The 17,472-nt window shown below is 43.2% G+C and overlaps 1 protein-coding gene across 2 annotated transcripts; it reads right to left on the bottom strand.

The window, feature by feature from the left end:
- Nucleotides 1-1,137: 1,137 nt before the first annotated feature.
- On the bottom strand, nt 1,138-14,575 carry EEF1AKMT1 (EEF1A lysine methyltransferase 1). Of its 2 annotated transcripts, none has more exons than XM_034758776.1 (5): nt 14,424-14,575; nt 7,095-7,253; nt 5,820-5,902; nt 3,299-3,579; nt 1,138-1,314 (listed from the first exon to the last, which is right to left on the bottom strand). In XM_034758776.1, the coding sequence occupies exons 2-5, from the start codon at nt 7,248-7,250 to the stop codon at nt 1,160-1,162; spliced, it is 675 nt and encodes a 224-aa protein (XP_034614667.1). In that variant the 5' UTR covers nt 7,251-7,253; nt 14,424-14,575; the 3' UTR covers nt 1,138-1,159. The 2 variants fall into 2 exon arrangements, with proteins under 2 accessions (XP_034614667.1, XP_034614668.1); XM_034758777.1 differs by having other exon boundaries at nt 5,820-5,899.
- Between the last annotated feature and the right edge of the window lie 2,897 nt (nt 14,576-17,472).

Raw genomic sequence — 17,472 nt, 5'->3', positions numbered from 1 at the left:
GTGGCCTGGCACATGGGGTCGTAACCCCACTGAAATATGGCCTGGCCACCCCTCATTATGACAGAGGGGCAGTTGAGTAAAATTTGAGTGACACTGCGAATGTGACTGTGTGTGCCAGGGCACATGACCACTTCCTCAAGTGAGTGAAGTTCCTTCAGTTTGTGTGCGAATCTGCATGGTTAAACAAACACAAAACCAAAACATTTTGGGACACCACCCCACTCCAACAAATGTGGCATGTGCCTGGTTTGCCAATGCATTCATCCAGCCCTGTGTGTGTGGGCATGCGTAAGGTTCCCTGTCGCGCTGTTGTGCATGCCCTCACTGAGCTGTCATCTCTCCTTCTGGAGTGAGCCTGGAAGCAAAAGTGGAGGAGGAGGAGGAAGCATGAGGAGATAGTGGCCTGGGGTTCTGGGAAGCAGGGAGCCACGTTCAGGAAACCCCCCTCCTGGACAGCTCAGGATCTCTCCCTTCCCCCACAAAGAGACCAGAATTGGCTTGAACCTCTCCCCACCCTCCAATTGGAGAGACTGGGACTGGGAATTTGTAGTAGCATTAATCTATGGCCGGGTGGGAGGGGCAGCTGGACCAGGCCACCTGGACCCCGCCCCCCTTCATTGCACCCATGGAACAGCCCTCATATGGGAAAGGCCACCGATCAGGTCTAACTGATGACTTAGAATAGAAAAGCTCCCATTACCAAGTCATCTGAACCAACCAGTCCCCATTCATCTACTTAGGGCCAGGTCTACACTACAGACCTATATTGGTATAACTATGTTGCTCAGGGGTGTGAAAAATTCCACATCCCTGAGTGATGTAGTTATACTAACCTAACCCTGTAGACAGTGCTATGTTGATGGGAGAAGCTCCCCTGTCGGCATCGAAGCACCTTCACTAAAGCGCTACAGCTGCATTGGTGCAACTGTGCCTCAGGAGCTCTCGCTGTATGTGAAGACAAGCCCTAAGTAGGGTAACAAAAGAAATCAGTTGTAAATGTTGGCAGATTTAACAGATTACAGAGTTGGTCATATTTAGATGTCTAAAGCTAGCCCAGAAACCATTACCTGGAGCAACACCTTTAACAAAGCAATGAGGATTGCAGACATCACTGAAAGAAGGAATAAATGGACTTGATTGATAGACTGTTTCGCTTATTTTATGTACACTCTGAACAGCTAGAATCACAGTCTAGTCCAGAATCATAATTCACATAACATCGAAATTCATTGGCTAAGTTTCGTGTATGTTTTGGAGTAAAATTGCACATCTTCACACCAAGATGCTTCGCTGCCTGCTCCTCCATGACTGCACCTGAAGCAGAAAAAAAAACAGGATTTGATGACAAAGAAAGGTAACAGCACATTCTATGCTTTTTTCTTTAAATTGTCCCTCCAGCATCCCCCTATTTTTACTTCCCTTCTACAATCCTCTGTAAAGCTCTGTGACATCAAGCGCTCTTGGGCCACAGAGCGGGTTGGAGTCCCAAGGGAGGGAAAAGGAAGGAGAGAAAGGAGGGAAAAGGTCTGAGAATGGTTTTAGGTGCTTTCTCGGCTATCCCCTTCCCCTGGGGTTGATTGTTCTCCCTTGAACATGCTCAACTGTAGATCAAGAGCCAAATGAGACACAGTCTCAAATTTCACACACTGCTGCCATTTGATGAGTGAGTAGCTCCAGAGTGTCATATTTAAAGCTACCCAGTTCAAAACCAGAGTTGCTCGAGGGAAGTAACACACTAGAGCACTAGAGCAGAGGCTCCCAACCTTTACTTTTCAAGTACAACCTTCTTAAAAAAACTCAGGGAAGAGCTATGTGGCAGCTTAAACCTCAGCCAGCAGCTGCAGAATTTAGGAACTTGCAAATTCCTAAAGGCAGCAGCATTTTTCACTTATTTTCAATGAGTTCAAATAAATTTAAAACTATTTGTTTAAAAAAAAAATCACCCTTGAAAGTGGTATTCATGTTAGTGTAACTAAACTTAAACAACCCCCTTAATTACAGTGTGTGTTCCTGTCAGAGAATTCTTAGTTAATTAGAACAACACTATTCTTCTCTTAGATGATCTCAAAGCAGTTTACAAACAACAAATAAGCTCATAAAAAACAATACCTACTTCACAGGGGTATTAACAGTTAGCTAACCTGAGGCACAGAGCTCGAGTGTGTGCTCAACTTCACACAGCAGTCAGTGGCACAAGTGGGAAGAAAACTCAAGAGTCCCAAGTTTCAGTTTTTTGCTCTAAGCCAGGGTTTCTCAAACTTCATTGCACTGCACTGTGACTCTCTTCTGACAACAACAATTGTTACATGACCCCATGAGGGGGGACCGAAGCCTTAGCCCGCTGCTCTGGGTGAAGGGGCCATTGCCCCAGGCGGGGGGAGGGAGAGGAAAAGCCAAAGCACAAGGGCATCAGCCCAACGCAGGGGGCCTATAACCTGAGCCCCTCCACGCAGGGCTGAAGTCCTTGGGCTTTGGCCCTGAGCGGTGGGGCTCAGGCTTCATCCCCGGACCCCAACAAATCTAAGCCAGGTCTGGCGACCCCATTAAAACGGAGTCACCACTTTGTGGTCCTGACCCACAGTTTGAGAACTGCTGCTCTAAGCACTAGACAAATCGCTCTCTATAAACAGAACAGACTCTCAATGGTGTTCAGCTCCAGAAATATATAGGGATTCCCAGGCATTGAATACACATTCCCTATGTGTACGAGGGGCATTAGGCATACACAGGCTATAAAACTGTACAGCTCAGTGGTCAGGATTTCCTAAAAACAATGCATTTTGTCCTAATACAACTAGAGCTGTACTAAGAAAGGCAATTCCGTTTCATCGAGGAGCACAAGTGTATTGGTAGACCCATTTATCGCTAAAGGTAACGTAGAAGGATTCTGCCACTGTTTAAAATCTCAGCCCTCGGGGCAGTTAAAATGTTAGGGAACATACGTAAACAGTTAAAGAACCTACAGCATAGTAACAGTACTTGTTAGTTCTGATTCAGAACAAAACCCAGAATTTTTGAAGTTCTCCATGAAAGGGAATGGAGCCCTGCTCCAGGCCAGTCTGCCTGGTGGGCTGTCCCACAGCCAGGGACCCTGAAGACTCTGGAGTCCCTGACTGCAGGGCGGCCTGGCAGGCAGGAGCTCAGCAGGCAAGCCGGAAGTAAGCCTGCCTGGCAGACAGGGTTCTGTTGGACCCCTGCCTGGGTTCCACTGGAACATCACCAAAATAGATAATAAAAATATTTAGAGCAACAACATTGAGTATATTTTTTCCTCTCTCAAAAAACACAGATGGTGTACCTGTACAGAGCAGAATCTTTCCTTTTGTTAAGTATTTGATTGTCTCTGCTGTTTTTCTGAGACACTCCTCAGACAGATAGGGTGGATCCGCTAATACTATGTCAAAACTGTGTGGTATGAGATTTCCAGGTAAATTCAATGGGTTGTTGTAATCATAAAAGATAAATTCCTCTCCATATACAGAAAATCTTTTGTCATATTCCAGTATACACACTGAAAAATCTTTGCCATCCTGTTCTTTCAGTTTCTGGTAAACACTTGGAGCACTAACACACGCTATCCTGAAAAGAAAAAGAAATAATTCAGAACCTTCTTTTTAACAGACAAAGATTATATTAGAATTGGGCGCAGACCATAAGATTTAGATTTCTAACACCCCAAAGTCAGGTCTATTTGCAAAATTAGATCTGGATTTTGACCTCTCTTCGAAGCCCCAAAAGTTCTGAGGTACTTAGATCCTGGGTTTTGAATTGGACCTCACTTTTAAGTTATAACCTTTTGCTTTCACTTGGATTTCTGCTTTTAATACATTCACTATAATTTTGCATTGAACAAACCAATCAACCACAACAAGCCTCTCAGTATAAAAGCCATAATGATGCATTCATTTGAGCAGAATCTGTTGTCCCCCAGCAGGGATCAAGGCCTACCTCTTTGTATTAAAAATGACAGGATTTACATGCAGATAGTTATGAAGGTTATTAATGAACTACATCATGCTAATGATAATAGAGTACTAGCAGCATAGATAATCAATGGTATGGCTGCTTGTAGCACCAGCACTCAGCAGACAGATAAGCACATACACATTCTCAAAACAAATGTAATTACAATAATTAATATAGGTTTAATATATTATAAATATATTACCGTATATACTCGTTCATTAGCCCATTCGTTTATAAGCTGACCCCCCAAAATGCGTAGGCAAAAATAGCAAAAACTGTATGACCCTTTCATAAGCCGACCCTATATTTCAGGGGTTGGAAAACTTTGGCTTTTTGTTTACCTGGAGCGTTCACAGGCACGGAGCCCCTCAGCTCCCAGTGGCCGCGGTTTGCTGTTCCCAGCCAATGGGAGCTGCGGGAAGCGGCGCCACTTCCCGCAGCTTCCATTGGCTGGGAACAGCGAACCGCGGCCACACGGAGCTGAGGGGCTCCATGCCTGCAGACACTCCAAGTAAACAAAATGACAATGTATTAGATATTCAATTCAATTATTCCATAGAGTTTAAAATAATCAAATTTTGGTGTAGACCCATTTATACACCCGCTCTGATGCATCACTTTTTTACCAAACCAAAAATATTCGACTTATGAACGAGTATATACGGTAGGTTTTTAGGCCCTGATTCAGCAATATGCTTAAATGTATGCTTTAGTACCTTGCTGCACTGGGTACTTAAGCACTACTTACTGAGCAAAGCTTGTTTTATAGCAATATGCAAACAGAATTGAAATTTTAATAATAAAGTTCAAAATAATTTTTTTCAAAGACGAATTTTTGGGAAAAAAACAAAATTTCCTGTTATGTTATTTTAATGGACAGAGGGGGATAAGAAAGGGGGAAACTAAGTCATAATTTAAAAAATAAAAACAAACAGAACGCCAAAACAAAACATAAAAAAGGACTCTAGTCTGTGGTTTTTATTGTGTGAAGAAAGCAATCCGGAGTGAAGCTTCCAGTCTCTCTCCTTACAAACATGCCTAAGGGCAGGTTTACACTAGGAACACTACATCAGTGCAGCTGCACCTCTGTGGCATGTCTGGTGAAGACACTCTATGCTGAGGGGAGAGACCTCTCCTGTCGCCATAATTAATTCACCTCCGCGAGAGGCGGAAGCTATGTAGGTAGGAGAGCATCTCCTGCTGATACAGCGCCAGTGTGGACAGTGCTTAGGTCGCTGTAACTTGCGTTGCTCATGGGGGTATCTTTTTCACACCCCTACGTGACGCAAGTTAGATCGACTCAAGCAGTAATGTAGACCTATCCTAAGAGCAGAAGTTTAAAATAACGGACATGCTGACTGGTGTGGTGTTGTTAGTTATTAATAAAATGAAAGATAAACATTTGTACAGCACCTCTACTCAAGGACCATAAAAGCACTTTACAAATATTAAGCTGCAAAACACTCCATGAGGTAGATATGGTAAGTGTGATCAACTAGGCTGGTTAATGAGTTGCTCAGAGCCACATAGGGAATCAGTCACAGGCAGGATTAAAATCCAGGCCTTCCAACTCCCAGTCCTGTGGTCTAACCATGAAGTGACTGCTAATCATAGAACTGGAAGGGACCTTGAGAGATCATCTAGTCCAGTCCCCTGCACTCACGGCAGGACTAAGTATTATCTAGACCATCCCTGACAAGTGTTTGTCTAATCTGGATTTCTACTTCTTACTACCAAAATTCTGATTTTTCTGTACTATCTAGAGAAACATGATTGAAAGTAGCCTACCTAGAACATTTTAAGTAAGAAGAAGCACAAAATGTTTAATTTATAAAATAATTAAGAAAACCTACCTGCCACCTCTTCCAGCTGCCAGAACAGCTTCATTAGCCAGGCACAATGCAGTTTCATCATCATACCAAAACTGGCTCAACTGCTGGGGAAAATCATGCACAAACAATTACTGACAGCATCAGTCTTTCTGACTGGGCAGTATATGACACTTTTTGTTAACCAATATCAGCCCCATTCAAGGAAAACCAAAATCCACAACAACTTTTTTGTATCATAAATTGCAATCCTGCACATCTGAACAACTCTTACTAACTGAGCTGGAAAAGGGATTTCTTTACTGACAGTTTTGTTATTTCCTCTATAAACTAGTATTTCAAGCCGATAAATAGTAGCTACTTCACACTTACATGTTGCCAGAGTTTTATAAAAATCTATTACTATTTCAACAAAACCAAGCTATACCAGACTATTTAGATCATTCCTTTATTTAGTACCTCTGCCCTGTTACCAATGCTGAATCCAAATCCAAATATATTGTTTACCTGCAGCGTGCAGATATTTTAACTCCCAGTCTTTAAGTAGTTTAAAATTGTGTTATTAAGAAGTCATTCATTTATTTTGAGGTTGGGAACAGTTTATACCAGCTCAGGATTGTGAAAGGCAAGGAGATAGCCAGAGTGGAGAGATGGGAAAAGTCAAAGTGGTAGCAGTGAAGAAAAGGAAAAATGAGATAGCAGAGGGTAGGAAGGAGAAAGTCAGGGATGACAGCAATCAGAAAAAAAGGGGGGGGGCGGGGAACAGGAAAAGGAGAGCCAGAAAACCTCATGGCCAGAATCATCAGTCACAGGTAAGAAGGGACAAGTCACCTGTCCAAGTAAGGTAGGTAAAAAACAGAGAAGCATGATGGGAGAAGAGAGGGAAGAGTGTGCTATTTCCACATTATTACAATGTCGCAATTGCATCTCTTTCACACACGCACCAAAGGAAAAATCTGTACTTCCTCCACCCTCCCAGTCTGGAACTAAAATTTCTAGAGAGGGCAGCTACTTGTCTTGGCATCTTTCTCCCCCCCCCCCCCCCATGTCAATTTCAATTAGTGCCAGATAAAACAAACAAGCAAACAAAAAAACACCACATCCAACTTCAATAACAAGTCAAGGAGACTTTGACTTTTATAGTGTGGAAGCAGCATCATTAGAGTCCCCCACTCTTGAAAATGCCCTTTTTCATTCCCCCTTCCTCTTCACTTCCCAAAAGAAGCCTCACATTTCTGCTCCTCTGTAACTGGGCACTACAAGTAATTGAATTGCAGACTCTGAAGTTTAGTTTCTTACCCAGTCCTCCTCTATTGAGCCAACGGAATACTGTTTAAACCCTTGGGAGATCTTTGTGCCCTCTCTCTGTCGCTGATCTATATAGAACTCCTGCAGGGCAGCCAGCGTATGGGATGAAAGCTGAGGGATGTCGTCGTCATCATCATCATCACCCATTCTCTAGATGTTAAGAAGTGTTTAAACTCAGCTTTTCTCAATGACAATAGCATTTAGTAAAGACCAGCTCATTTGAGATAAAACGTCAAACAGTGAAACACCTACTAACCAGAAAACTAAACGTCCTGAAGCCAGGAGCCAACAAAATAAAGCACATTCTCTCTTGCAGTGTAAAATGGAGGTTGGATTGGATGGGTAATATTTAAGTGTATCAAATACCTACCAGCCAGAGGCAGATATGAAATAGTTTGTCTCCAAGCCCAGTCCAGGGCAGAGTCCCAGAACCATTCTCTTTCTTTACAGCTGAGGGCTGACTGATCTTACTGGTGTGTTATTCTTCCAGGACCACTCACCATTTTTTTACTATCAGCCTCTAACTAATTAGGCCTTTGCGTACTTTTCAAGTCCTGTAGAATTCTGATCCTGCCTTTCCACCTAAAAAGTGTGATGCAATTAGTGCTAAATAATTAGCAAGAACTAGAACACATTTCATATGGTCAGCTCACCAATATAAAGCATGTTCTCCTGTTAACTTGTTGGAACAGGCTCATGGTTATTAATCAGGTGGAAAATGATCAATTGCCTGCAGGAATAATAACTGACACGAAAGATCTGCATTACCAGGAGTGAAAGGGGGCGGGGAAAGCAGACTCTCATCTGTGTTTATCATTTTCATAATGAAAATTCAGTCACTTAACATACTACATTACATGGGATTTCTTTCAGTGTTAACAAGCTAACTGCAGAAAGCAGCCATCCAGTACAGAGATAATGCTACAAACTATTATTAAGAACATATTGTAAAATGATCATATTATGTAGATTTATTTTTAAATATCCTTTTCAATAAAAAGTGTATTAAAATGTATAAATTGAATTTATTAATTATAAGCCCTTTACAAATTTAGGGCCTGACTCTGTTGCCCTACACCTTGTGTAGTCATTTCCAGCAGCGAAATCTGAGTGTAAAATGCCACTAAATCAGAATGGTAGCATTTAACCCCATTAAACAGAGCAAGTAAAATAAAAGGCCCTAAGTATAAAATGAAAATGTCAACAAACTCTTTGGAAGTACTACTGGCCACTTCGATGTTAACAAACTAAGCACAAAACTGCACAGCAGTCAGTTTGATAAGTGATGCTCCGGGGTCATCAAGAAATAAACTTGTGTCCTAGGATCAATATTGCCCTCACCTCACTCTAATATCACATTATATAAAGATGTCCCTAAATGCTGGAGAGTCCTCCATAAGCCAAAACAAAGCAGACGGGAGGCTCATGAAGACATCCCTCCCAAATGTCACTGCATGATTAGAAATTTGTATATTTACAAATATGAATGGGGGTCACAGCTGGATGAACAGGCACACTGTACATCAATTGAGAAGTTCTGGCATTTTTATAAATGACATCTGAATCCTTCAACCGAGTTATCTCATCTTGTACCGCTTCCTTTAACTCCAGTCCTTACCCTCTGCATAACTAAAAGGCATTTGTTACACCTTCCCCACCATTATTTTTAGAAATGGTGGTGTTTAGGTAATACAAACATTCATAACACTGCCATGCTTCCCTTGGACAAAATGCAGCAAACTTGGTACCTCGTTGGAAATGCTGAGAGTAATGATGTGAGAAAGAAAGAGATCCTGCTGTGTGCTGCAGAACCTGTCTTTCTCTTCTTAATATTTGGAAGCATGACTGGCCAAGTTGTAGTTGTCTGGGACACAGGTTAATTAAGCAGTAAGCATTAATATGCTTAATAAATGTCTATCCAACCAAAACAACCTGAGAGAAACATACCGCTGTACTTTGGTGCTCTGTAAGCAGTATGTGTATTCAAATATTATTTCTTTACTTTATATAGATAGCACCGTTGTGCCTACTCCAAAAGATATACAATTCCCCAATACCTTAATGCCCATTTTGGATTGGATTGGATTCTTTGGCTGAAAATCTTAAAACCTGAGATGCATTTTTATTTTTGTGTCAAAGAATTATTTTAAACATATATGATGATGTTTCATACTAAAACATGGTTGAATAAACTGGCAGGTTCAAAGTGGAACTCCTTGGCCACTGATACTTCTGGTTTGTAGGTAATCTCTTGCAAATCTGTTTACGTTCTTCTTTTCTCTGCCGAATGCTATACTGAGTGGACAAGTCTCTTCCTTCATAGATGTGCTCAGTGTCTCTTCTGTAACACGTTATAGATATTATTCACACAACATGGTAAGCAGGTAGGTTTACAAGGACAGCCCTTGCTGAAAGCGGAAGATTGTGTAATTGTGATGAACAGGGTATGGAGGGAAGTGGTGGATTCTCCATTTCTTGATGTCTTCAAATCAAAACTGGTTGCCTTTCTGGAAGTTAGCTTTAGCCAAACACAAGTTATGCATTACTCAAATACGTGCAGGGGTAACTGGATGAAGTTTTATGGCATGTGATATACAGAAGGTCACACTTGATGATTTAGTGGTCCCTTCTGTCCTTAAACTCTATGAATTTGTTGGAAGAACCATACTATTTTTTTGTGAAAGTTAAATACAATCATTCTCTCACTGGAAATAGTGCCACCTGGTGGAGTAATAGGTCAAATAGAAATCATTAGACACCTGATAATTACTAGGAAGAAGTGATAAAGAAGTTTATTCTTTCAACAAATGTGTTTCACCTACTTCTGATCGAAGGATTCAACAAAATAATGAAATACTAATATTTACTATTAAAGAACACAATAGTATATGTAATCTGAATGTAATACAAGACTGTAAATTGAGGAATATAGCCTCTTCTCCATGTAGAAATGACTGTTCATGGAAGTTGTGCATAAGCATCAATGGAAACTATCTTTTATTATTATAGTATCTAAAAATTAGGGCTGTCAATTAATCGCAGTTAACTCATGTGATTAACTCAAAAAAATTAATCGCGATTAACCGCAATTTTAATCGCATTGTTAAACAATAGAATACCAATTGAAATTTATTAAATATTTTTGATTGCTTTTCTACATTTTCAAATATATTGATTTCAATTACAACACAGAATACGAAGTGTACAGTTCACTTTATATTATTTTTATTACAAATATTTGCACTGTAAAAACAATAAATAGTATTTTTCAATTCACCTCATACAGAATACAAAGTGTACACTGTTCACTTTATATTATTTTTATTACAAATATTTGCACTGTAAAAACAATAAAAGAAATAGTATTTTTCAATTCACCTCATACAAATACTGTAGTGCAATCTCTTTATCATGAAAGTGTAGCTTACAAATGTAGATTTTTTTTGTTATATAACTGCACTCAAAAACAAAACAATGCAAAACTTCAGCGCCTACAAATCCACTCAGTCCTACTTCTTGTTCAGCCAATTGCTAACACAAACAAGTTTTTTTACATTTAAGGGAGATAGTGCTGCCCTCTTCTTATTTACAATGTCACCAGAAAGTGAGAACAGGCATTTGCATGGCACTTTTGTAGCTCGCATTGCAAGGTATTTACATGCCAGATATGCTAAACATTCATATGCACCTTCATGCTTCGGCCACCGTTCCAGAGGACATGCTTCCATGCTGATGACACTCATTAAAAAAAAAAAAAAAAAAAGTTAATTACATTTGTGACTGAACTGGTTGGGGAAGAATTGTATGTCCCCTGCTCTGTTTTACCTGCATTCTGCCATATATTAAATGTTATAGCAGTCTTAGATGATGACACAGCATAGGTTGTTCATTTTAAGAACGCTGTCACTGAAGATTTCACAAAACGCAAAGAAAGTAACAATGTGAGATTTCTAAAGATAGCTACAGCACTCAATCCAAGATTTAAGAATCTGAAGTGCCTTCCAAAATCTGAGAGGGACAAGGTGTGGAGCATAGTTTCAGAAGTCTTAAAAAAGCAACACTCCGATGCAGAAATTACAGAACCCAAACCACCAAAAAAGAAAATCAACCTTCTGCTGGTGGCATCTGACTCAGATGATGAAAATGAACATATGTCGGTCCACATTGCTTTGCATTGTCATCAGCATGGACGCATGTCCTCTGGAATGGTGGTTGAAGCATGAAGGGATATATGAATCTTTAGTGCATCTGGCACATAAATATTTTGCGACGCCAGTTACAACAGTGCCACGAGAACACCTGTTTCTCACTTTCAGGTGACATTGTGAACAAGAAGCGGACAGCATTATCACCTGCAAACGTAAACAAACTTGTCTGTCTGAGCGACTAGCTGAACAAAAAATAAGACTGAATGGACTTGTAGGCTCTAAAGTTTTATTTTGTTTTATTTTTGAATGCAGTTTGGTTTTTTTACATAATTCTACATTTGTAAATTCAACTGTCATGATAAAGAGATTGCACTACAATACTTCTATTAGGTGAATAATAAAATACTATTTCTTTTGTTTTTACAGTGCAAATATTTGTAATAAAAAATACATATAAAGTGAGCACTGTACACTTTGCATTCTGTTATAACTGAAATCAATTTATTTGAAAATGTAGAAAACATCCAAAATATTAAACAATAGAATACCATTTATTTAAACAGTGCAATTAATCACACGATTAATTTTTAATCGCTTGACAGCCCTACAAATTGTATAATTCTTTATGATAATTAGCCATAAATATAGATGTTTTTAAATATAAAGATCTACCCTTTTCTTTTCCCACACTTAATTCTCAATATCCTAGTTACAACTATGTTCACCTCCCATAATTCTTTGCCCAGGCTTCTCTCTCTTTGCAGCACTCTGATCAAAACATGCATTCTAAACTTGATTTGCTAAGATTGCACATGCCATCTGACCACTTGCTAAGAGGTTATATTTAACATGGAATGTTCATTAATCCTCAACTGTGAGATGGTCAACTGAACAGTGCTCATTGGGAATGTTTAGTCTGTCACTCCACAGACTCAATGGAAGTGTTTGTCTCTATAGATCAGAGCCCTGACCGAACACACACAGGCCTTTTCAGAATATCATGTAGTAGTTAATTTGGTTTTCAGACTGGTTTGGCAGAAAGGGGACATATTTATTATCAATTTGAATGTAGAAATAAGTTCAAAAAATGGGTTCCAAAAACTGGCTTTTTTATGTCCTCTTCTCCACCCCATAAAAAAAAAAAAAAAATTGATTCAGTTTTACAGGGCCTAAAGGCTAAACCCTGTGCTTTAGAGTGTAAAGACGCCTGGTTCACTGCTTTCACACAAGCAGAAAATTCTGCAGTCAAGCTACCCAACACAAATACGTCTTTTTAAGACTAATTTTGTTCTTAGTAGTCTGTTAAATTGCCTAGCATAAACACCTATAAAATTACTACTAATATAATGCAGGGGGAAGGGATAGCTCAGTGGTTTGACCATTGGCCTACTAAACCCAGGGTTGTGAGCTCAATCCTTGAGGGGGCCACTTAGGGATCTGGGGCAAAATCAGTACTTGGTCCTGCTAGTGAAGGCAGGGGGCTGGACTGGATGACCTTTTGAGGTCCCTTCCAGTTCTAGGAGATAGGATATCGCCATTAATTTATACTCTTGCTATTGGTTCTGAATTTGACCAATTCTATCTAGAGCAAATCATTCTGAAGCCCAGATCAGAATAAGGATAAAAGTGACATCATTGCAGATCAATAGTTCTCAGCCAGGGTTACACATACCCCTCGGGGTATACAAAGATCTTCCAGGGGGTAACTCAACTCATCTAGATCAGTGTTTCTCAAACTGGGGGGTTGCAGACCCAAGGGGGGATCACAGGATGGGTTCAGAGGATCATAAGTGCAGAGCCAGCATTAGGGGGTGGCAAGCAGGACAACTGCCCAGGGCCCCATGCCACAGGGGGCCCTGCAAAGCTAAGTTACATGCTTCAGCCCTGCTGCTGGAGTTTGCTCAGGCTTCAGATAAGGCTCACAAGTGAAAAACAGGCTCAAGTATCACACTGAAATGTATGTACAATATTTATATTCCGATCCATTTATTTTATAATTATAGGGTAAAAATCAGAAAGTAAGCAATTTTTCAGTAATAGTGTGCTGTGATACTTATGACTGATTTTGTAAACAAGTAGTTTTTAAATGAGGTGACATGTAGAATATGCAAGAAAGGGCTACAGTAGTCTGGAAAGGTTGAGAACCATGGCCGTAGATAGCCTGATGCTGGTATAAGTTGCCAGTACTTGGAGTGGCCAACAAGACCACGTACTAGGTCTGTGTTTCTCCAGTAAGCGAGTCAACACTGGAGACAAAAACTGCATTTTCCATCTTTGCTGTTTTTTTCCTCTGCTCTCTTGTGTTTGTCTTGTTTTTTCTTCTAGAAAATTGGATTGGATTTTAACACCACCAGCAGCTCATCTCAACTAACAAGGAGGCTTTTCCTTCTACAGACTCTCTATAGCTAACACAAAAGTGAACAAAGGATGTTGTTAAAAAGAAAGCCTTATTTAAATACTTTACATTTCAAATGCTGAATTGTTTCCCCCCCTTCATTTCCTGTACCTTTATTGAAAACTTAAAGAGGATTTATAATGTGTTTGCCAGTTGCCCTGGTATTAAACAGCCTGAGGTCTGTATACCGAACTCTGAACCTTCTTTAACACCGAGTTTGATGCTGGTCGGTGACTGGGTCACGTTAACTTTTTAGGCCCATATAATCCATCAAAATTAACACAACAGAACTCCAACGCTCCCCCCTGCAACTCAACACCTCCACCAAAACCACCCCTCCCCCCAACCCAACCCCAATGCTCCCCCCAAAACCCACCCCTCCAAACCCAACCCCAAAGCTCCCCCTTCCTCCAACCCAACCCCAAAGCTCCCCCCAAAACCCACCCCCTCCCTAACCCGACCCCAATGCTACCCCCAAAACCCACCCCTCCAAACCCACTCCCAATGCTCCCCCTCCCCCAACCTGACCCCAAGCTCCCCCAAAACCCACCCCCTCCCCAACCCGACCCCAATGCTACCCCCAAAACCCACCCCTCCAAACCCAATCCCAATGCTCCCCCTCCCCCAACCTGACCCTAATGCTCCCCCGAAAAACCACCCCTCCGAACCCGACCCCAATGCTCCGCCCGCCCAACCACACCCCACACTCCTGTCCCTGGAGCCTTCATCCCATTCACCCCCGGCCCCAAGGCGAAGCGGCCTCATCACTTCACTCACCGCGGACACTGCTCGCTCCGGGCGCGGGCCCGGCACCCCGACACTAGAGACTGAGACCTACGCGAGCGACCAGGCGCACTCCCGCTGTACGTGCACGACCCTGCCAGCGGGGGCGCGCACGCGATGCCGGCTGCGCCCGGTTCTGGTGAGTCTGGCGACCCATCGCTCCCGCCCCCTGGGTACGTCACAGTGGGCGGGCCCGCCCTGTGGCTGAGAGCCCAACGCTCCCGTCGCACGCGGCCCGTTCCCTGAGCCTCGTGCGGGGCCGCGCGCCGGCCTGGCTCAGTAACTGCAGCCCTGGGGGGCGGTGCTCGGCCCAGGGCACCGTCAGCCCCGCACGCTGCCTTGGCCAGGGCTGCCTACGCGCCCCGGGTGGAAGGGGACGACGGCCCCGCTGCAGCCACTGCTCCAGCCCGGCGCATCCTGCTGGACCAGGGGTCTGCTCCTGCGGCAGCCCTGCCTGCCTGGCCCCACCTGCAACCCTAGGGGTTGGATTGTTTTAGTTTTGACTTTGGGCCTTTTTGAGTCGCTTTCTCTTGTTCTCGGGCTTTTACTTAAATCCTCCCTGCTAAAGGTTGGTCTCACAGTGCTGTCAGGGTACTTTTCTTCAGAACAGGGCAAAAGGAAGCTCTGGAGTGAATTATAGGCCAGCCTAACTTCAATACCCCCCCAAATACAGGGTAAAATACAAATTATTAAACAGTTTAGTAAAACCTGGAGGATAATAAGGTCATAAAAGTAATAGCCAACATAGGGACAAATTATGCCAAACCCATCTAATTTCCTTCTCTAACAGGTAGGGTTGCCAACCCTCCCAGATTGGCCAGGAGTCTCCCAGAATCGGGTTTGATCTCCCGGAGGCTACTGAAGCCAAACCAGGAGATTTTAGGTCACTGAAAGTCCAGCGGCAAAGAGGGGCTAAGGCAGATTCCTCCCTACCTGCCCTAGCTCTGCATGGCTCCCGGAAGTGACTGGCACATCTGGCTCCTAGGCTCAGGGGGTCTCTGCACCCTGCCCTGAGCACCAACTCCACAGCTCCCATTGGCCGGGAACCACAGCCAATGGGGGAGCTGCGGGGGCAGTACACAGAGTCACCTGGCTGCCTAGGAGCTGGGTATGCCGGCCGCTTCCCAGGAGCCACCTGAGGTAAATGCTGCCTGGCTGGAGCCCCCGCCCTAACCACCTGCCCCAGCCTTGTGTGCCCTCCTGTACCCAAACTCCTTCCCAGAACCCACACCCTACACTCTCATCCCTGAGCCCCCTCCCACACCCAAATTCCCTCTCAGAGCCTGCAACCCAACCCCTGCTCCAGGCTCAACCCAGAGCCCCCTCCCACACTCCAAACCTCTCAGGCCCAGCCCAGAGCCCAGACCCCAACCCCCTGCACCGCCCAGTGAAAGTGTGTGTGTGGGGTGAGGGTGCGAGAGCAGGTGATGGAGGGGGGGGTGGAGTGAGCAGGAGGCAGCATCTTAGAAAAGGGGCAGGGCAGGGGTGTGGCCTTGGGGCAGGGCAAGGGTGTTCAGGTTTGTGTGATTAGACAGTTGGCAACCCTATGGCAGGGCAACCTGTTCAGCAGCTGGGGGAAGCTGTAGCCATGGGCACAAGGCATAGTAGTCCAGGGGAGGCTAAACCAAATAGCCAGGCTGTGGCCCTGCCCAGGCTCTGCCCTGAGGGCCTGCTCCTGTGTCCCACTTTTCCCACCCTCACTCAGCCTCTCCCCCAAAGCTGGTAGGGTAGGGTTGGCAGGAAGCTCAGGGTGGCTGGGACAGGCCGGTGGCCTAGGACTCGGGCTGGCTGGGCTAGTTGGTGCTTGGGCAGCTGGGCCAGGACAGGGCGGTTGGGAAAGGCCAGGCTGTGGGCTGGGACTCGGGGTAGTGCTCCAGCAGGGTGGGACCAGGGGCTTGTCTCCCTAAATGGGGGATCACATGCTGCCCATGACAGTGAAGAGTATGCTTATAAAATTTGTAAATGACACCAAGTTGGAAGGGGTTATAAGCACTTTAGAGAACAAAATTAGAATTCATAATTATGTTGATACATTGGGAGGATTGGTTTGAATTCAACAAGATGAAATTCAATAGACAAGTGCAGAGTACTACACTTAAAAAGGAAAAACCAAATACAAAATAGAGAATAAAGGATATTGTCAACAAGGATTGGGGAGTTCCAGTGGATCAATATCTTCATCAACGACTTAGATATTGGCATAGAAAGTACGCTTATTAAGTTTGCGGATGATACCAAACTGGGAGGGATTGCAACTGCTTTGGAGGACAGGGTCATAATTCAAAATGATCTGGACAAATTGGAGAAATGGTCTGAGTTAAACAGGATGAAGTTTAACAAAGACAAATGCAAAGTGCTCCACTTAGGAAGGAAAAATCAGTTTCACACATACAGAATGGGAAGAGACTGTCTAGGAAGGAGTACGGCAGAAAGGGATCTAGGGGTTATAGTGGACCACAAGCTAAATATGAGTCAACAGTGTGATGCTGTTGCAAAAAAAGCAAACATGATTCTGGGATGTATTAACAGGTGTGTTGTGAACAAGACACGAGAAGTCATTCTTCCGCTCTATTCTGCTCTGGTTAGGCCTCAGCTGGAGTATTGTGTCCAGTTCTGGGCACCGCATTTTAAAAAAGATGGAGAAAATGGAAAGGGTCCAGAGAAGAGCAACAAGAATGATTAAAGGTCTTGAGAACATGACCTATGAAGAAAGGCTGAAAGAATTGTGTTTGCTTAGTTTGGAAAAGAGAAGACTGAGAGGGGACATGATAGCAGTTTTCAGGTATTTAAAAGGGTGTCATAAGGAGGAGGGAGAAAACCTGTTCATCTTAGCTTCTAAGGATAGAACAAGAAGCAATGGGTTTAAACTGCAGCAAGGGAGGTCTAGGTTGGACATTAGGAAAAAGTTCCTGTCAGGGTGGTTAAACACTGGAATAAATTGCCTAGGGAGGTTGTGGAATCTCCATCTCTGGAGATATTTAAGAGTAGGTTAGATAAATGTCTATCAGGGATGGTCTAGACAGTATTTGGTCCTGCCATGTGG

Source organism: Trachemys scripta, chromosome 1 (assembly GCF_013100865.1).
Source record: "Trachemys scripta elegans isolate TJP31775 chromosome 1, CAS_Tse_1.0, whole genome shotgun sequence".
Classification (NCBI taxonomy): domain Eukaryota; kingdom Metazoa; phylum Chordata; order Testudines; family Emydidae; genus Trachemys; species Trachemys scripta.
This window is presented reverse-complemented; position numbering and strand designations above follow the sequence as displayed.